A 22194-nucleotide genomic window follows, 5' to 3' on the forward strand; every position below is an offset into this window, starting at 1 on the left:
GAAGAGCGGGAAGTAGTATAAACTACAGAAGAGGAGCAGTAAGGCAAGATATTGCAAAACTCCTGATGGCGTAAATAATAGACTTCCGGCTAAATGAAAAAATTAGAAAATTATATCAAGATATATCAATGAATATAGTTGGTGCATATTACAAAATTCATAATTGATCTTTTTTGAATTCTTTGAAGGGGCAAGAAAGAGGAAGTAGATGTGGGTTTCCTGAGTATGCACTATATGAATTTCTGGAAATGTCAGGATTTTCTTTTGGAGACCACAAAAGAGAGGAAGGAATTAGTTTAGAGAATGTAGAGTCAGGCACATCCTTACCCAATAACTCCAAAAGGAGATCTGTGAGATCCTCTTTCAATGTTCCCCTCTAGTTTATACTGCTTACAGCTCTTCAACCATGTTCTTTCTCCTTTATACTGGCCACCTTCTCTCTTATTCACCCCCACCCCACCTTTGCTCAGTTCTAATGTGCGGTTTCAGCCAAAAACCAAAGGTAGGATAATCTGGCTCACTATCTTTCAACCAACTAAGTAGGTGAAGGAACGAAGACTGTCTCTTCAAAGCTGCTGACTGTGGGACTTGGTATCCCACTGGATCATTACCAACACCACTGTCATAATTTATATTATTGATGTATATTTTGGTCTCAAAACAAACATATCAATATTTTGTAGATGTATCCAAATTACTATGTCATTGAAAAGGACTATAACTATTAATGAACTTAATTATGAGTATATAATTGGAAGATACAGTACATTGCAGTATTTTCTTCTCATTACTACCATTTTATAGGATGTTAAGGAGCCTGAAGACTCGTTCAGAAATTCAGGAAAGATAGCTTTCCCTCTTTTTATCAGATTTCTGAATGATCCGTGGACATTACCTCATAATTCCCTTTTCTGCACTATTTATTTATTTTTGTACTTTTTAGTAATTGTGTCTTTGCATTGCTGCTGCAGAACAACAAACTAAACATTACAGAATCAGAATCATAATTCTGATTCTGAATTGTAGGGTACTTCATTTTGATTAAAATAAACAGGCCAATGGTATTTGGAAAGTCAGAATTAAAATGGATGATGAAGTGAAGGGATCCAGCAATACAAATAATTGCACAGTTTTATAAGATCATTGTAAAGCTATCTAAATGCGAGGATTTATTCCTATAAGAATAAAGTCAAAAAAGTAGTGAAGTAGTGAAGCTTCTTAGATTATATTTTGAGTAGTTCACCAGCGGTACACCTGTACGCCTCATTAATGCAAATATATAATCAGTCAATCATGTGGCAGTGTCTCAATGTATAAAAGCTTGCAGATGTGGTCAAGAGGTTCAGTTAGGCATCATCTATCAAATTAATTCCCACCCACTTAACTTCATTTAAAACCTTCCAGCTTCACCTCCTTCCCACCCCCCCCACCTTTTTATTCTGGCATCTTGCCCCTTCCTTTCCAGTCCTGAAGAAGGGTCTGAAATGTTGACTGCTTATTCATTTTCAGGTTGTCTGACCTGCTGAGATCCTCTGAGCATTTTGTGTTTGGTGCTCTGGATATCCTACATCTGCGGAATTTCTTCTGCTTAAGAGGTTCAGTTGTTTTTCAGACCAAACATCAGAATGAGCAAGAAATGTGATCTAAAAGACTTTGACTGTGGATTGTTGATGCCAAATGAGGTGATTTGAGTCTCTCAGAAACTGATGAGCACGTGAGATTTTTTTGCACACAACAAAGTTCAAAGTAAATTTATTATCAAAGTATGCATTTGCTACCAGATTCATTTTCTTGCAGGCAATCACAGTAGATATAAGAAATACATTTGAATCAATGGAAGACCACTCCCAACAGGACAGACAAACTGCCAATGTTAAAAAGAAACAAACTGTGCAAATACAAACAAAAGGAAATAAAGAAATAATAAGAAATAAGCAATAAATATTTAAAAAATGAGATGAGTCTTTGAAAGTGAGTCCATAGTTTGTGGGAACAGTTCAGTGATGGGCAAGTGCAATTATTCCCTCTGGTTCAAGAGCCTGATGGTTGAGGGGTGATAACCGTTCCTGAACCTGGTGGTGTGAGTCTTGAGACTCCTGTGCCACTTTCCTGATGGTAGCAGAAGGAAGAAGACAGCATGGCCTGGATAGCGGGGGTCATTGATGGATATTGCTTTCCTGCAACAGTGCTCTGTGTAGACGTACTCAATGGTGGAGAGGGCTTTACCAGTGATTAGGCTTTTCCATGCAAGGACATTGGTGTTTCCATACCGGGCCATGATGCAACCAGTCAATATACTCTCCACCCCATATCTACAGAAGTTTGTCAAAGTTTTGGATGATATGATGAATCTTTGCAATCTCCTAAGGTCACTGTGTGCTCTCTTTGTAATGGCACTTGCACATTCTCTAGAGTTTACAGAAATGGTGCAAAACACAAAGCTATCCAGTGAGAAGCAGTTCTGTGGGCAAAAACACATGGTTAATGAGAAAGGTCAGAAGAAAATGTCCAAACTGGTTTAAGCATAAGATGTTGATCCTTGAAGTGGATGGGCTACAGCAGCAGACAACCGCCCTAGGTTCCACTCCTGTGGCCAATTTATTAGGTATACCTGTACTCCTGAACTTAATAAAATTGCCACTTGGTGTATAAAGAGATTGCCATGTATTTAAAACAAAAATAGATTTTTAAGAGTGATGTGAGAAGTATGAGGTAACACAAGTCTCTCCTTTTTTAAAAAAAAGGAATGCTCAGAAGTGACCAAAAAAGAGGTCATATGAATATTGTTAAAGGTTTTGATAGCTTTGATAGATATGGGAGAGTATACCTTCTGATTTACTGGCACGTTATATGTTTACTTTTCAATGCATTAATATGGAGAAGGCTGGTATTTGTTTTTTGATGGTCTAAGTAAATAATTTGTGAGTTGGAGAATAACCAGGATAAATATCGGCTAATCATATGAGAGGTGGGCAATTGCACTGAAGTTCACTGTATTTTGGTTCTGTTCTTGATGATATATTAAAGATCAGAGAAATTAATAACCAGGCTGGTGTATTGTCTGTGTGCAGGTATTTCATGCACAGGTTAAATAGAATAAGTCACATATATGGTGGTTATAAATCCGAGTGGGAAATAAAACACAGGGATAAAAAAATAGAATTACCATTAAACTTTAAGTTACAATTTCATTAACATTTGAATCAAATGATTGACTTTTTAAGCAATGTTTAGAATTGCCAATTTTGTAGATTTTTGTTTTCAGTAATACTACTGTTGAATGAAGTGGTACTTCCAGTTGCTAGCTTCTTTACAATCAAGTCATGTAATTTGTTACACACCATAGACAATTTTTAGTGGGAAGGGAGGGGGGAGTTGTTTTGACATGTTTTATGTGGAGTTACAGTAAATTGCTTTTTGTGCATGTTTAAATCCAAAAGTATGGCAGAAAGAAATATACAATTACTTAGCAGTGTCACTCTGTTCTGGAAGACTTTCAAAAACTGCAAGAAACCCTAGAGTTTCTACATAAACAATAAACCTTCACTTAAAATTTTAAACATTATAATTATACAATATCATAGTTACCAAAGAAGGACTTGAGAGCTGTAACCTGATCTGAGAATTCAGATGGCATTTTAAAGCACTCGTTCTGTCCTTAATGATGCTTTCTGAGCACCTCACTTAAATTACAGCTATGTACATTATTTGTGAATCCAATATTAAACTGTCATATTGACATTATTTAGTTATTCAATACAGTTTGCTTTGCGTTAGCTCAGTATTCATAAACCTTTTTAGTAATCTGCTGGAATTTGACAAATCTCAGTCATATTGAAAATGGGTGGAAAATCTAACTTGGACATTATTTTTGTACTATTGACAAGTTAAATAATGGAATAATTTAAAAGGAATACATTCATTGGTTTTCTGTGTAACAGTTAGTAAATAGCAATTGTGCCTTTGGCAAGTAATGATTTTGTGTGATCAAATCTCACTAATCTCAAAAGCTTGTGGTGATGTTAACCCGATGTTAGTAAAGTGCATTTAGTTCACTGGAGTATTATTAATCCTTCTATTGCTGCCTTTACAATCTGATCTCTCTTCTTGAGTTCCTCATCCACCATATCATCTGATGAATCCTCTTTTCATAAGTCCATTAACTCCTTTCTTTTTGGCATTCCATTCATCCGGCTGGGTTTTGGTCTTTGCATCTACTTTTACAGCAGCTTTTTGTCTCCCACTTGAAGTTCATGCAATAACCTTAATGAACACAGAATAGATTCTGGTTCTTTAAACTCTCAAAAGCCGAATGCTTGCAATTTCCGGAAGCTGCCTGAACTCTCTTCCAGCTTAAAACCATGCCACATTTTGCAAGTAATGGTATGATTAACATCAGAAGCTCTCTCAGATATGTTGCCTGTGAAAACTGTTGTAGTCAGACCGCTGCTTTTGTCACTTTCTTTCTTCCTCTGAGCAGCATGGTCCTTCCTTTGTCCAATATGCTTTCCAACCACAGGCATGGTTGGCACCAACATCTGTTTGCCCTCATACAGCCTGGAAACAATTGTGGCATCATCCAGTACCTTTCCTAAATTGCTGAAAGTTGGCTTTGATGTGGCATGCAAATTGTGGATGGATCACCAATCAAGTTGTAGCTGTTTCTGCCAGCTACATCCCCACAATGTTGGTCCTCCTTTTTTTTTACCACATACAACCAACAAGCCACATTGAGCTTGTATTTCACTATTATGAATGTCACTTCCACAAGAGTTATATTTTCTCCAGTATAAGTTCTTAATTGGATATCTGCAGGCTTTAGTTTAGAATCTTTGAAATGCTGTTCTAAGTAATTTTGTGGAATGACTGACAAGAGAAAATCTGCAGTTGCTGGAAATCCAAGCAACAAGCACAAAATACTGGAGGAACTCAGCAGGCCAGGCAACAAGTATAGAAAAAAGTACAGTTGATGTTTCGTGCTGGGATTGGAAACAATGAGATAAATAAATATTAACCATATATTTGAAAGTTGGTAATGCTAGTAAAATCCTTACATGATTATAAATATCATTTATTTTAAAGAGCAGACCACTGAATGCCCATTTTGTATTGTTTTTTTCACTCATTTTATTTCACCTCTCTTCATGCCAGTGTCTCTGCCCTTTTTCATTTTCTCTTGAAGTCTAGTACTGTTAGATTGACTGTAATTTCCTTTAGAGAGCTCATGTTATTTTCTTCTGCATTGCATTTATGGAGCGTTGTTAGCATAAAGAATTTTAATTGATTTTCATGACCTTGCAGCACGTAGAGCAGAGAGAATAATTGTAGTCATTATTGACTGGCATTTTGAGCGGTGTTTTAAAGCTTGAGGCAGATGATACAAATATATCAGTTAATGCAAACCGTTTCACCCTAGCATTCTTGGGCATTCTATCTTGGTTGCAGCAGTCAAATAATCATTCCTAAATTAGCCAAGAACACATTATGCCCAATCTGGTTTTCTGAGGCAGAATTGTTAGCAATCACCCAAATATGACCTGTAACTTGCTGAGATTCCTCTAAAGCTATTTCTGGAAACTTTGAAAGGAACTGGAGATATTTGTTTTTTCCCCTACATGTATAATAAGATCTGTATGGATTAAACATTTATTAAATGTTACATGACTGATTTAATAAAACAAAGGGTTTAGAGATATTTTGGACTATTCCTGGTGTCATTCTGGCAAAAAAAAAGCATGTTGGCTGACATGTTTCATGTTTTCCATGAATTTACAAGAAGAAGATGAAGAAGTTACATGCAGGAAGATGAAGCAGTTTTATTGTATTTTTTTAGTTGATACCATACCAAAGATGCAGCTGAGATGGGGAGTTGCTTTTGAGACTTTCTTTTGCCATGAATATTGGATTCACATTAGAAAATCTTTCAGTGATGGTTTTACAGCAACTATCCTGATTTAGTGTAGTTGTTGTGTTTGGTTTTGATTTGGAGAAAATGTAATTGAAGCACCAAGACTTATTATTTATGGTATGAGAATAATATGCAATAGTAGTATGCAGGTAACAGAGTTGAGATCAAGTTGTTTTTAAATGTATAGATTGTAGGAAGCAGAAAGATTGCGATGCTTAGACCATAAGATATATGAGCAGAAGTAGGCCATTTAGCCCATTGAGTCTGCTCCACCATTCAGTCATGGGCTGATCCAATTCCTCCAGTCAACCCCATTCCCCTGCCTTCTCCCATACCCTTTGATGCTCTGGTTAATCAGGAACCTGTTTATCTCTGCCTTAAATGGACCCAATGACTTGGCCTCCACAGCTGGTCATGGCAATGAATTCCACAGATTTACCACCCTCTGACTGAAGTAATTTTGCAATTTCTGTGTTTTAAATGGACGTCCATAAATCCTGAAGTTGTGCCCTCTTGTCCTAGACTCCCTTACCATGGGAAATAACTTTGCCAGATCTAATTTGTCAAGGGCTTTTAACATTTGGAATGTTTCTATGCAATTCCCCCCTCATTCTCCTGAACTCCAGGGAATACAGCCCAAGAGCTGCCAGTCATTCCTCATATGATAACCCTTTCATTTCTGGAATCATTCTCGTGAATCTTCTCTGATCTCTCTCCAGTGTCAGTATATCCTTTCTAAAATAAGGAGCCTAAAACTGAACACAGTACTCTGAGTGCCTTAAAGAGCCTCAATATCACATCCCTGCTCTTATATTCTATACCTCCAGAAATGAATGCTAGCATTGCATTTGTCTTCTTCAACACTGACTCATCCTGGGGGTTAACCTTTAGGGTATCCTGCGGAAGAACTCCCAAGTCCCTTTGCATCTCTGCATTTTGAATTCTCTTCCCATCTAAATAATAGTCTGCCTGTTTATTTCTTGCACCAAAGTGCATGACCATACACTGTCCAACATTGTATTTCATTTGCCACCTCTTTGCCCATTCCCCTAAACTATCTAAGTCTTTCTGTGGTCTTTCTGTTTCCTCAACACTACCCTCTCCTTCCCCTATCTTTGTATCATCAACAAATTTAGCCACAAATCAATAAATCTCATAGTCCAAATCATTGACATACATCATAAAAAGCAGCGGTCCCAACAACGACCCTTGTGGAACTCCACTGGTAACGGGCAGCCAGCCAGAATAGGATCCCACTATTCCCAGTCTCTGTTTTCTGCCAATCAACCAATGCTTCACTGATGCTAGTAACTTCCCTGTAATTCCATGAGCTCTTATCTTGCTAAGCAGCCTCATGTGCGGCATCTTGTCTAAGTCCTTCTGAAAGTCCAAGTATACCACATCTACTGCAACTGCTTTGTCTATCCTGCTTGTAATTTGTAAAAATTGCAGTAGTTTAGTCAGGCAGGATTTTCCTTTCAGGAAACCATGCTGACTTTGGCCTATGTTGTCATGTGCCTCCAGGTACTCTGTGATCTCCTTCCTAAATCAATTCCAACAACTTCACAAACATTGATGTCAGGCTAACAGGTCTATAGTTTCCTTTCTGCTGCCTCCCACCCTCCTTAAATGGTGGAGTTGTAGCGATGTGCTACACACAATGCTGAAATAACGACACGCAGTCGGTAAGTCGTTTCGAGACTAGTTTATTCAAACTTCACAGTGCTGACATTTAAATCCCTAGCGCCCACCCTCTCCGGGCGGAAATGACGTCGAAGGTACATTACTAAAGTCTCCCGCCACGTGCTGGCTGTTTGTGAGCCGGTTCACCTGCACGGAAAGTGGGTCGCCACATAACCCCCCCACCCCCAGAACCAGTGATACACCCCCCAATGTCCACAGTCTGGATCAGCTTCTGTTTGGGAGGTCTGCATCTGCTGCGTGGTGCCTGAACCTTGACCGGCTGCGCCAAGTCCACATGGGCTGGTTTGAGTCGGTCCACCGTGAAAACCTCCTCTTTCCCCCCAATGTCCAGAACGTACGTGGACCCGTTGTTGTTGATTACCTTGAACGGCCCCTCGTACGGCCGCTGTAGCGGCGCCCGGGGTCTGCCCCTTCGTACAAATACAAACTTACAGTTTTGCAGGTCTTTGGGTACATGGGTCGGGGTCCGTCCGTGTTCTGAAGTTGGTACAGGGGCCAGGTTGCCGAGCCTTTCGCGTAGCCTGTCCAGGACTGCTGCAGTTTCTTCCTCTTGTCCCCTTGGGGCTGGTATGAACTCTCCCGGGACGGCCAGGGGTGAGCTGTACACCAACTCGGCCGACGAGGCGTGCAGATCCTCTTTGGGCGCTGTACGAATTCCAAGCAGGACCCAGGGAAGCTCGTCCACCCAGTTAGTTCCTCTCAGGCGGGCCATGAGAGCCGACTTCAAGTGACAGTGGAAGCGTTCCACCAGTCCGGTCGACTGTGGGTGGTAGGCAGTTGTGTGGTGCAGCTGCGTTCCCAACAGGCTGGAGGTGAACTGGGCACCTCTGTTGGAGGTAATGTGGGCCGGTACCCTGAAGCGTGCTACCCAGGTTGCGATCAGTGCTCGGGCGCAGGAATTGGCAGATGTGTCAGTGAGTGGGACCGCCTCTGGCCACCTCGCGAACCGGTCTACCATCATTAGGAGGTACCGTGCTCCTTGCGACACTGGTAGGGGGCCCACAACATCCACATGAATGTGATCGAACCTCCGGTGGGTGGGTTTGAACTGCTTGCGGCGGGGCTTTAGTGTGCTGCTGCACCTTGGCTGTTTGGCACTGCGCGCACATTCTGACCCATTCACTGACCTGCTTGCGAAGTCCGTGCCACATGAACTTGTTGGAGACCAGCCGGACAGTTGTCCTGATAGATGGGTGCGCCAAACTGTGGATAGAGTCGAAAACCCGCTGCCTCCAGGTTGCCAGGATGATGGGGCGAGGTTGGCCGGTAGCCACGTCGCACAGGAGGGTCCTTTCACCTGGGCCTACGAGAAAGTCCTGCAGCTGCAAACCCGAGACTGCGGTCCTGTAGCTGGGCATCTCGTCGTCTGCCTGCTGCACCTCCGTCAGTGCTGCATAGTCCACCCCCAGGGACAGGGCCTGGACAGCTGGTCTGGAGAGTGCGTCCGCCACGACGTTGTCCTTCCCCGAGACATGCTGGATGTCCATCGCGTACTCCGAGATGTAGTACAGATGTCGCTGCTGGCGAGCCGACCAGGGATCGGACACCTTCGTGAACGCGTGAACTTCGTGTGGCCCGTGAATGCGGCCAATGGCCTGCCTTCTAAGAAGTACCTGAAATGCCAGATCGTCAGGTATAGCGCCAACAGCTCCCAGTCGAAAGCACTCTACTTGAGTTCGGGCGGTCCTAGGTGCTTGCTGAAGAACACCAGGGGTTGCCAGCGCCCCTCGATGAGCTGCTCCAGCACCCCACCGACTGCTGTGTCGGATGTGTCCACCGTGAGGGCGGTCGGAACGTCCGTTCTGAGGTGCACCAGCATCGCAGCATCTGCCAAGGCTTCCTTGGCTTTAACGAAAGCGGCCCCGGCCTCCTCGTCCCAAGTAATGTCCTTGCCTTTACCCGACATCAGGGTGTACAAAGGGCGCATGATTCGGGCTGCTGAGGGGAGGAAACGGTGGTAGAAGTTCACCATACCAACAAACTCCTGCAGGCCTTTGACCGTGTTGGGCTGGGCAAAGTGGCGAATCGCGTCTACCTTGGCGAGCTGAGGTGTTGCCCCGTCTTTGGTAATCCTGTGGCCTAGGAAGTCGATGGTATCGAGACCGAACTGGCATTTGGCCGGGTTGATCGTGAGGCCGTATTCACTCAGTCGGGTGTAGAGTTGACGGAGGTGGGACAGATGCTCCTGACGACTGCTGCTGGCTATGAGGATGTCGTCCAAATAGATGAAAGCGAAGTCCAGGTCGCGTCCCACCGTGTCCATTAACCGCTGAAACGTCTGTGCGGCATTCTTTAGGCCGAACGGCATGTGGAGGAACTCGAAAAGGCTGGAATGGGTGATGAGTGCCGTTTTGGGGACGTCGTCTGGATGCATCGGGATTTGATGGTATCCCCGGACGAAGTCTACCTTGGAGAAGATCCGTGCGCCGTGCAGGTTTGCTGCAAAGTCCTGAATGTGCGGCACAGGGTAGCGGTCCGGTGTTGTAGCCTCATTCAGCCTGCGGTAGTCGCCGCATGGTCTCCAGCCCCCTGTTGCTTTGGGCACCATGTGCAGGGGGGAGGCCCATGGACTGTCGGACCACTGTATGATCCCCAATTTCTCCATCCGCTCGAATTCCTCCTTTGCCAGGTGGAGCTTTTCTGGCGGGAGCCTTCGTGCGCGGGCGTGGAGGGGTGGTCCCTGGGTCGGAATGTGGTGCTGTACCCCGTGTCTGGGCATGGCTGCCGTGAACTGCGGTGTCAGAATTGATGGGAAGTCCGCCAGGATTCTGGGGAATTCGTTGTCTGACAGCGTGATGGAGTCCAGGTGTGGGGCCGGCAACTTGGCTTCACCCAGGGAGAACGTCTGGGAAGTCTCGGCATGTACCAGTCTTTTCTCTTGCAAGTTGACCAGCAGGCTGTGAGCTTGCAAGAAGTCCGCCCCCAGGTGTGGATGGGCCACGGCGGCCAGTGTGAAGTGCCACGTGAACTGGCTGGCGCTGAACTGCAGCTGCACTGTGTGGGTGCCGTAGGTCCGTATCGTGCTGTCGTTTGCGGCCCTCAGGGTGGGTCCTGGCTTCCTGTTGCAGGTGTCGTACCCCGTCGGGGGCAAGATGCTGATCTCCACTCCGGAATCGACCAAGAAGCGGCGTCCCAGCTGTTTGTCCCAGACATGCAAGAGGCTGTCGTGGTGGCCAGCCGCCATAGTCATTAGCAGCAGCTGGCCCTGGCTCTTGCAGGGCGGGCGACAACGGCGGGCTTTTGTGCCCCACCGCTGGTGGTAGAAACACCACTGTTCACTGGCCTCCTCACTCCTGCCTCTGTGTTGTGTGCGCCCCCCTGCTGGGCCTGGTCTGATAATCTGACCGACGGACGCCGCGCTCTCCCTCTTGGCTTTCCACAGCATGTCTGCCCGGGCCACCAACTTCCGGGGTTCACTGAAATCTGTGTCAGCCAGCAGCAGATGTATGTCCTTGGGGAGTTACTCCAGGAACGCTTGCTCGAACATGAGGCAGGGCTTGTGTCTGTCAGCCAGGGACAGCATCTCATTCATCAATGCTGATGGCAGTCTGTCTCCCAAACCGTCCAGGTGAAGCAGGCGGGCACCTCGCTCATGCCGTGAGAGGCCAAAGGTCTCAATGAGCAGCGCCTTGAATACTTCATATTTGCCTTCTTCCAGGGGCGAATATATGAAATCTGCAACCTGGACGGCTTTCTGCTGGTCAAGGGTGCTCACCACGTGGTAGTAACGCGTGGAATCAGAGGATATCTGCCGAATCTGGAACTGGGCTTCTGCTTGGCTAAACCACGCGCCTGGTCGCAGCATCCAGAAAGTCGGCAGTTTTAGCGAAACTGCGTGAACAGATGAAGAGTCGGTCATCTTTGGTCCAAATCCCGTTTGGACCGTCGGGGTCACCAGTGTAGCGATGTGCTACACACAGCGCTGAAATAACGACACGCAGTCGGTAAGTCGTTTCGAGACTAGTTTATTCAAACTTTGCGGTGCTGGCATTTAAATCCCTAGCGCCCGCCCTCTCCGGGTGGAAATGATGTCAGAGGTACATTACTAAAGTCTCCCCCCGAGTGCTGGCTATTTGTGAGCTGGTTCACCTGCGCGGAAAGTGGGTCACCACAGAGTAACATTTTCAATTTTCAAGTCATCTGATGCAATGGCAGAATCTATCGATTCTTGAAAGATCATTGGTAATGTCTCCACAATCTCTCCAGCTAATTCCTTCAGAACCTGAGGGTGCATTCCATCAGGTCCAGGAGATTTATCCACCCTCAGACCATTAAACTTCCTGAGTACCTTCTCAGGTATAATTTTCTCTCCATATACAACTTCCCTGACACTCTTGAATGTCCGGTGTACTGCAAATGTCTTCCACTGTGAAGACTGATGCAAAATACACGTTCAGCTCCTCTGCCATCTCTGCGTGTCTCATTACAATATCTCCAGCATCATTTTCTGTTGGTCCTATATCTACCCTCAAATTTTTTTACCCTTTATATACTTAAAAAGCTTTTAATATCTTCTTTGATATTAGTTGCCAGCTACCTTTCATAATTCATCTTTTCCTTCCTAATGACCTTCTTAGTTTCCTTCTGCAAGTTCTTAAAAGCTTCCCAATCTTCTATCTTACCACTAGCTTTGGCTTCCTTGTATGCCCTCTCTTTTGCTTTTACTTTGGCTCTGACTTCACTTGTCAGCCACGGTAGTGTCCTTCTTCCATTCGAAAATTTGTTCTTATGTGGAATGTATCTGTCATTTTCTGCAGAAATTCCAGCCTTTGCTGCTCTGCTGTCCCTCCTGCTAGTGTTTCTTTCCAGTCAACTTTGGCCAGTTCCTCTCTCATGCCATCGTAATTCCCTTTATTCCACTGAAATACCAACACATTGGAATTTAGTTTCTCCTTCTCAAATTTCAAAGTGAAGTCAATCACCTTCCATCCGATCCCCTAGAGGGCTCAACAAAAAGCTGTTCTAAAAAGCCATCCCTTAGACATTCTACAAGTTCTCTCTCTTGACATCCAGTACTGGCCTGGTTTTCCCAATCCACTTTCATGTTAAAATCCCCAACAATTATTATGACATTGCCCTTCTGACACACCTTTTCTATCTCTTGCTGTAATTTGTAATCCACATCCTGGCTGCTGTTTGGAGGCCTGTATACAATTGCCATTAGGGTCCTTTTACCCTTGCCATTTCTTAACTCAACCTATAGAGACTCTACAGCTTCCAGTCCTATGTCATCTCTTTCTAATGACTTAATTTTTCTTATACAGAGAAATATACAATGCTTCTTAGCCATATCACTCCCTCTGCCTACTCACCTATCTTTCCCATACACCATATATCCTTGGACGTTCAGCTCCCAATGGCAGCCATCCTTTAGCCAAGTTTCAGAGATGGCCACCACATCATTCTTGCAAATCTGTAGCTGAATTTCAAGATCATCTATTTTATTTCTTATACTGCATGCATTCAAATATAACACTTTCAGGCCAGTATTTGTTGCTTTCTGTTTTAACTGCACCATGCCTCTATTGCCCTCTAAATCATCCCACTAGCTGTGATTATGCCTCATCTCCTGCCTGTCCTTTCTAACATCTCTGTTGCACACTTTTTTCAATTTATTTCAGTTTTCCCCTTCCTCAGTCCTATCACTCTGGTTCCCATCTCACTGCCAAATTAGTTTAAACCTTCCCTAACAGCTCTACTAAACCTGCTTTCTGGGATATTGGACCCCTTTAGGTTCAGGTGTAACTCGTCCTTTTTGTACAGGTCATACATACCCCAGAAGAGACCCCAATGATTCAGGACCCTGAAGCCATGCCCCTTATACCAATTTCTCAGCCATGCATTAATATGCCTGATCATGCTGTTCTTGCGCTTGTTAGCACGTGGCACAGGCAGCAATCCTGAGATTATTACCATGGAGGTCCTGCTTTTCAGCTTCCTACCCAACTCCCTGAATTCTCTTTTCAGGACCTCCTCCCTTTTTCTACCTATGTCATTGGTACCAATGGGTACCAAAATTTCTAGCTGTTCACCCTCTCCCTTCAAATACTCTGCACCTGATCCGAGACATCCTATACCCTGGCACCTGGGAGGCAACACACCATGTGGGAATCTCTTTCGGGGTGACTGATCCTCCTGTCTGTTCCCTTCACAGTGGAATCCCCTATGACTACCACATTCCTCATTTTCTTCTCCCCCTTCTGCACCATGGAGCTAGACTCAGTGCCAGAGACCAGATTGCTGTAGTTGTCCTCTATCAGATCACCCCCCTCAACAGAATCCAAAAGAAATTAATGAGATAATGATTACTGAGGGGAATGACCACAGGGGTGCTCTCTACTATCTGAGCTCTTCCCTTCTCTGACAGTCACCCACTTATCCAACTCCTGCAGCTTTGGGGTGACTACGGTAACTCCCTGTAACTCCTCTCTATCTCCTGCTCACTTTCCCTAATAAGCTGTAGGTCATCGAGCTGCAGCTCCAGATTCCTAACATAGTCTCTCAGAAGCTGCCTCTTGGTGCACCTAGCACAGATGTCGCCATCTGGGAGACTGGAAGATTCCCAGGATTCCCACATCTGACACCCAGAGCAAGGTACTAACCCTACAGACGTGCTTTCTATTCCTCAAAAAATGCAAGGAAAAAACGAACTTACCTTGCCAAAGCCTGAATGAGCCAAAGCCCTACCACTCTGACCCAGACCACTCTGTTGATGACTGCTCCGCTAGGCAGTGTCTCCCTTTTATGTCTGAGCCTTCCCTGCTCTCCAACACACTCAAAAACTTCTATAGATGTGCTGTGGAGAGCAATCTGACAGGTTGCATCACTGTCTGGTATGGTGGGGGATGGGGTGGGGGCTACTGCACAAGACTGAAAGAAGCTGCAGAGGGTTGGAAATTTAGTCGGCTCCATCTTGGGTACTAGCCGACAAAGTACCCAGCTCATCTTCAATGAGCGGTATCTGAGACAGAAAGGCAGCATCCATTGTTAAGGACCTCCAGCACCCAAGGCATGCCCTTTTCTCACTGTTGCCATCAGTTAGGAGGTGTAGAAGCTTGAAGGTACACACTCAGCAATTCAGAAACAGCTTCTTCCCCTCTGCCATCTGATTCCTAAATGGTTATTGAACCCTTGAACGCTACCTCACTTTAAAAAAATATATTTCAGTTTTTTGTACGATTTTTAATTTATTCAATATATGTATACTGTATAAAGTATACTGAATACTTACTTATTATTATCTTTCTCTTCTATATTATGTATTGCATTGAACTGCTGCTGCAAACTGTTAACAAACTTCACATCACATGCCGGTGATAATAATCCTGATTCTGATTCTGGGTCTCCGGTTATAGCCGAATTCCTGTGAAGCTCTCCCTTTTTCAACTTCGCTCCCGGATCTGTGCACCGCCTACTCTCTTGTAGCTCTCCAACTCACAATTGGTGCACCGACTGGTGCTTGGAGTCTATAGAAAATCATGATTTATGCCAATAACAGTACAGGGATAATACAGTAAAGACACAGGAAATATTAAATGAAACTCTAATTGCAAATAATTTTTATCGGTAGTAGAAAGCCAAAGGTTAGGATGGAGAGGGAAAGATTGCAATTATTTAAACAAAAAGTATTTGTAGTTGTTCAGGATGTTTACAGATTTTTTTTTGATTATTTAAATTTTTTTCCCTGCTATATATAAATTCAAAGCACAGATCTTTGGTATCATGTTTTGACATTTAAAGATAAATAGTTGTAATCTCTTAGATTCAGATGGACCAGTTGCAAGTTAAAAAAAACCTTTGAATGTGAGGTTGAGGATTATTCTGCCTCAGGCAGTCTTACTGAGTTCCCTAACAAATGTAATACGATGAATGGCTAAACCGTGCAAACCAGAAGCTTCATGTAGTTAATTTGTAATCGACGCTAAATTAGTAAATTTAGCTAATGTTGTGATGGACTGAGTACAATGTCAGAAGAACATTTATAAAGAACAGAATACAAAGCTTTTTGAGCTGTTGCATGATTGTGTATATGTCTACAGTGGATATGATTTAAACTAAGCTGCAATGCGCTTTCCCTTGTCTTTCTCCTTGTGATTTGGAGTTGAGTGTGTAGTAGTGTGATTTTAACAAGTTGAACTGCATTCAACAAATAGGGAAATGGCAAAGGTTAGCAAGCTTAAAAAGAATGGAAACAGTATTTACAACAATAATTTTTGATGTTATTGCCTAAGGAGTTGACCTGTAGGCTTGCAAGTCTGCTACAAGGTCTATGCCATTGATATAGCTTAACCTGTCATTTGGCAATGTAAGACAGCAATCATGGGAGTCAATTGATTTCAGTCTGTATTGCTATCTTATGTAAAGTCCCTGACAATCTATTTTTATGGAATACCGTAGATGTAAACTCATACTAACATTTAAAATTAGATTACTGTTGACTTGTGCCACCATGCTTTATAACAAAATTTATTCTTATAATTGAAGTCAATATCTGTTCTTGATATTTTCTTTAATTTCACCTCACATAAAGAGTTGGTTAGTTGTGTTGGATGGACAACAGCAGATGAGTTATTTTCATCCAGTGATGACCACCAAATCCTGAAGTGGAACCTATTAACAAATGAAACGGTCCAAGTAGTAAGGCTTGCTGAAGAAATTTATCCAATAGATATGCATTGGTTCCCCAAGACTACAGGAGGCAAGAAGCAGATACAGGCAGAAATATTTGTGCTCACCAGTACAGATGGTAAGTTTTGAATCAAAAACTAAGTTATACAATTTTTTTTCCTCAGGGAAATATACTTTTTCTCCCCCCATTATGGACAACATATAGTGGGAAATTTGTAGTACAGATCTTGTTGTGTACTATTATTTTTCTCCATAGCTACAATGTATGAAATAATTTCCATTCTGATTATCCAATACTCTCAATAAATAGTCCTACATTGAATATAAAATGGTTAGATGCAGATTACAATCCAGTTCTTTGCAAACTAGCCACCTCTTTTAAACCAATTGAATGTTTTTCTATTTCCTATGTAGCAACTCTGGTTTCTGAAAATAAAATTTAACTGAATAACCACTAAGAATTGGATTAAGGCTGCTTAAACTTTGATAGTGAAATGCTTTTGCAACCAGGAAGTTTTATAATTATGTGAGTTTGGGCTCACTACAATGCCATACAAATATCCAATCTTTTGCTTCTAGTTTACTTAGTGTGACATGTAAGTTACATGTTTTATAAATTAGCTGTTGGAAAATGTGACAAATGTTTTACTTAATAATTACAACAAAGTAATTCTGGCAGACTAACCAAATTCAATCATTGAATTTCATGAAGTTACTGCATCTCCTGTTAATATTAGAGGGTCTGGTAAATCAAAAAAAATGCTAAGAACTGATAATCCATTGGAGATGACTTCAGACTCAGTAATTCAGTAAACAGCTGAAACATCAAAAGGTGAAGAAAGTGGGTTATGTATTCTTATTTTCTGGACCTGTCAGTAAGAATTAATATGGAGCAAATGTCTAAAGATTGAAACACAAAAGGTAAACAAATTTGCATGGTTTTCACTGGGGAAAATAATCTTATTTTCACTAAAATTACTAGGTTAATCAGAATTAGTAGTTTCAAATGTAATATTGAATCTATAACTGTTGAATTAATTGGGCTTCAGAATTTAAGAAATGCTGTTTACAAGTTAATATTCCACAAGATTAAAATAATTGTGGCCTTCGTAAACTTTGCAGAAAGGGCACAACCTTATTCAAAATGGTTATTGGGTTGTTTCTGTGAGCTAGTTAAATCTTAAGTGTGTGTGTTATCTGTTTTTCTGTTTTTTTAATAGGCACATGTAGTATAGGAATAATTGGCCAAAGTACTGAACAAATATCTGCTGGATTCTTAGAGATTTTAAACAACTGCATATTGTTTTTCTTACACTTCAGTTTAAACAATGTTTGATAAAGCACTATATATTGCAGGTGATAATCTGCTTTAAGTTTGTTCGTCAAACTTCATGCAAGAATGGTAGAAACTGGTTTAAAGAGGATGTTGTGTAATGATCATGAGTCATGTGACCTCCTGCATGTCAATGCCAATGCCAATCCATGGAACTTTATTGTGAAAAATTGAAGATACAAAATAAATTGATCTGATTATACTTCAATTATTTATGCATGTATTGATTTTAAATATTGATTAGCTTTTTTATTTGTCTAAGGCAAATTTCATTTAGTATCAAAGACGGGACGAGTGGAAAAAAGTGTAGAAGCGCATCGTGGAGCTGTGTTAGCAGGAAGGTGGAACTATGAGGGAACTGCTTTGGTAACAGGTGATTGAGAGAGAACTTTAAAATTAATTTAATGTTTGAAATTAAAACCATTGATCCATCTTTTGATCTTCTTTTCTGCACTTTACATGAGTGAATTTCAGCTAGATAAGCTTTCCTTAGAAAGATGCTGTCTGCAGAAATGATGTTGTGTATAAACAGAAGAATATTTCCATGATGGCTCAATAGGACAACACTTCCAAAGCTATGGTCTCTAAAGACACATTTATGGTGCTACAAAATTTGCTTAACCAGTTGTTCAGAATTAGGTCATCACCTTGTTATGCTTTTTGAAGATATAGCCATAATTTTAATTTGCATCATATACAAAATGCTGGAGGAACTCAGCAGGCCAGGCTGCATCAATGGTAAAGAGTACAATCAACGTTTTGGGCTGAGACCCTTCTTCAGGACTGGAAAGAAAGGGGAGAAGAGAATCCTTCTCTTCTTCCTTTCCAATCCTGAAGAATAGTCTCAGCTCAAAACGTCGGCTGTTTATTCCTTTCCATGGATGCTGCCTGGCCTGCTGAGTTCCTCCAGTATTTTGCATGTGTGCTTTGGATCTACAGCATCTACACACTTTCTCAGGTTTGTTTTTAATTAGATTGAAATTCCTAAAATTATTCAATATTAATATTTGTAAATGGGAGGGTGGAGATTGCCTTTTGCACTTCCTTAAGCACACAAAACCTTTCACACTGGGCTGCATGAAGCTCAAAAGTTAATATCACTGAATCAAACTGGTGTGGTCACCTTCACTGAATAATTTCAGTGTACATTTTATCTGCAAGTGTATTTCAATGCAGTAGTATTGTATATACACTAAAACTGTAAGATCCCAAAGAATCCAGTGTGAAATTGGATGATGATATTTAATGAAATTTGCTCAAAACCTTAAATAGCCTGTGTTTTATTCCTTTTGTGTAGTGGGGGATCTTAGTTAAGGCAAACGGACTGGAGCTCCCTGGTCCCAATTAAAAAGATTGGCTGGTTTCACTGAACTGAAGGGAATATCTGGAGGAAATATCTGAAAATTGTAACAGCCTGGCTTCAGACTAGTTTGCAATTTTTTGCATTTCATGCAGGAAGACCTATGAAACCCAGTAAAGGTTTATTTGATAATTTAAGGTTTCATATTAGGAATATTTTTTACACTTTCAGTTCCTGAATTTAAAAGCATGCATCTACTTTTAATTTGTCCTACTCGTGCAGTGATCTCCAAGAAACCCTCCTTTTCTAGCTGCTGTACTAACAAAGTCTTGATTTTGAACCTTAACCTGTTTCTGATGGCTTAAGTGACTTGAAGTAATTGGACAGTGTGCCTTGCATATCTATCAATTGAAAGCAATGCAGACCAGCTGATAAGGGCATGACTTGTAAGTAAGGATAAAGATTTTCATAATTACTTTAAGCTTTGCATCTGATACATACTGCTTGTATTCTACAGTTGGTGAAGATGGGCAAATTAAGATTTGGTCCAAAACTGGAATGCTAAGATCAACTATGATACAACAAGGTAAGATTTTTGAATTGTTGAAATCCTTGTGGCATACGTTGTACAGTCAGGTACATGAAGTAAGTGCAGTATTAATTTCCATGGCAGTTACCTTAGCACTGAAAACGACATAATCAAATGCTCCATGGTAAGTGTGTCATGAATGAACTATGAATACCAAAGCTTCTCTCACGGAGGTGAGGGGATGGAATAAAGCATGCATCACAATTCTGAAGAGGTCATTTCCCCTTTTAAAGCTTCCTGGAGCAGTAGTTCACAGGTAATAATCTTTGTGATTGAATACGACATCCCCTGAAAACTAATCAATAAGCTCCAAAGCTTCAGTTCCTCCTTCTGCAATTTGATCATCTATTTCCTTACTTGCAGACTCCAGTCAGTTTGGATCCAGTAACAACATCACCTCCACAATCTCCATCTGCACAGGTGCACCTCAAGGCTGTCTGCTTGGCCCTCTGGTCTACTTACTTTACACTGATGACTGGGTGGCTCTCATCAACAATGTCATATTCAATTTTGCTGATGACACCAGTGTCGTAGGCCAAATCAAGTGTGAGGAATCAGCATACAGTGCCTTGCAGAAGTAATCAACCTTCAATTCTTTGTTCCCATAAATGAGTATTACAACCAGGGATTTTGATCAATTTTACAGAGAAATTTTATTGGTGAATCACTCTCCTTCTTTTCCCCATAGCATAGTCCAAGAAACAGGGAAAATTGTAAAGCATGGAAAGATAAAAATTCAGAAACTGAAATGTCAGCACTTCTAAAGTATTCATCCCCCTTTGCTAAGTATTTTGTTGAATCAGCTCTTGCGGCTATTATAGCCAATAGTCTTTTTAAATAATTCTCTATTAGCTTTGCACATCATGATGGTGCAAGATTTGCCCATTCCTCCTTGCAAAATTGCTCAAGCTATCCCGGATTAGAAGTGGAACAACACTGGGCAGCATTCTTGAGGTCTTTCCAAAAATGTTTGGTTGGGTTAAGGTCATGTCTGGGCCACTCAAGGATATCAATTTTCTTCATTTGAAGTCATTCCATGGTTGTTCTGGCAGTGTGTTTTGGGTCATTGTCTTGCTGAAAGACTAGCTTCCTCCCCAGTTTAAGCTTTCTGGCACAGGCTAGTGGGTTTTTATCCAGGATCTCTCTGTATTTAGCAGCATTCATCTTCCCATTAATTCTGACCAGATTTCCAGCCCCTGCTGCAGAAAAAGCTTTCAGTAAATAATGCTACCTCCACCATAGTTTACATTAAGGATGGCCTTACCTGGCTGATGTGCAGTATTTGATTTCTGCTACACATACTGCTTAGTATTGAGGTAAAAAAAAAATCCCCTTTAGCCTCATCTTCCACAAGACCTTCATCCACATCTTTACAGCATCTTCTCAGTAACACTTAGCAAAGTCTTTATGCTTTTTTTTCGCTAGGGCTTTTTCCTTGCCACTCTTCCACAAGTACCCTATTTGCGCAAGGCCTTAGAAGTTGCAGAGCCATGAACTTCATCTCCAGTTGCAGTCATTGACTTCTACAGCTCACTCACTGTTGGCATCATAGTAGCCTCTCTTAGAAGTGCCATTCTTCTTTGTTGACTAAGTTTGGAGGGACAGCCTGAACTAGACAGTGTAGCTGTAGTTTCATATTTTTTCTGCTTTTTCACAATGGATTGCACTAAGGCGTATTCAGTGCCTTTAAGATGGACTTGTACCCTTCCCCAGATTTGTGCTTCTTTGTTATGTTTTCGCTGACTTGCCATAAATGCTCTTTTGTCTTAATTTTCATTTGGTCTGTTGAAAATCTACCATACTGTTGGACCTTACAGAGAGGGAAAAATTCAAGAGATCCTTTAGGTTTCTACATCAAGAAATTGAGTGAATTGTTAAGTTAATGCAGTAAATTACATCTGAGGAAAGTTGGTGTAGTATTTACAAAAGAGATGAATTTTTTTTTAGCTTCACAATTTTGGTATTTTAGTAAATTGCTGACAGGCTTTGGAATTTTTCTTTTGATTTGACATGATGCACAATGTTTTGTAGAATAGCTCAGAAATCCTACTTCAATTATATTTTAAATTTGGAAAATGAGACTAAAATGTGAAAATTGTTGTGGGGGCTGAACACTTTTTTGAGGCACTGTAAGGAGGGTGATTGAAAATCTGACTGAGTGATGCCACAACAACAACCTCTTAGTCCATGTCAGCAAGACCAGGGGCTGATTATTGCTACACGAGAAGGAAACTGGAGGTCCATAAATCAGTCCTCATTGGGAGATCAGAGGTGGAGACGGTTAGCAACTTTAAATTCCTCAGTGTTATCATTTCAAAGAACCTGTCCTGGGTCCAGCATTTAAGTGCAATTACAAAGAAAGCATGGCAGTTCCTCTTATTTCTATAGAAGTTTGTGAAGATTCACCATGACAATCTAAAACTTTGAAAACTTCTATAGATGTGTGGTGGAGAGTATATTGACTGGCTGTGTTGCAGCTGGCATGGAAACACCAATGTCCTTGAACAGAAAATCCTGTAAAAAGTAATGGGTACGTTGACCCAGTCCATCATGGGTAGATCCCTCTTCAACATTGAGTGCATCTTCACTGAGCATTGTTGCAGGAAAGCAGCATCCATTATCAGGGAACCCCACATGCTCTCTTCTCGCTACTGCCATGAGGAAGAAGGTACAGTCAGCCCTCCTTATCCGCGGGTTCCACGTGCGTGGATTCAACGAACTGTGCAGGAAAA

General features: G+C 41.9%; 1 protein-coding gene across 3 annotated transcripts in view; it reads left to right on the plus strand.

The window, feature by feature from the left end:
* ift80 (intraflagellar transport 80 homolog (Chlamydomonas)) overlaps positions 1 to 22194 on the plus strand; it is a 233645-nt gene that overhangs the window by 28515 nt on the left and 182936 nt on the right. For 2 of the 3 annotated variants that reach the window (XM_059947169.1, XM_059947177.1), the window contains exons 3-5: positions 16135 to 16358; positions 17836 to 17946; positions 19391 to 19459. In XM_059947169.1, coding sequence (XP_059803152.1) covers positions 16135 to 16358; positions 17836 to 17946; positions 19391 to 19459 — 404 coding nt within the window. The remainder of the gene's footprint in view (positions 1 to 16134; positions 16359 to 17835; positions 17947 to 19390; positions 19460 to 22194) is intronic. The other variant, XM_059947185.1, reaches the window with a different exon arrangement.

Source organism: Hypanus sabinus, chromosome 2, assembly GCF_030144855.1.
Source record: "Hypanus sabinus isolate sHypSab1 chromosome 2, sHypSab1.hap1, whole genome shotgun sequence".
Lineage (NCBI taxonomy): Eukaryota > Metazoa > Chordata > Chondrichthyes > Myliobatiformes > Dasyatidae > Hypanus > Hypanus sabinus.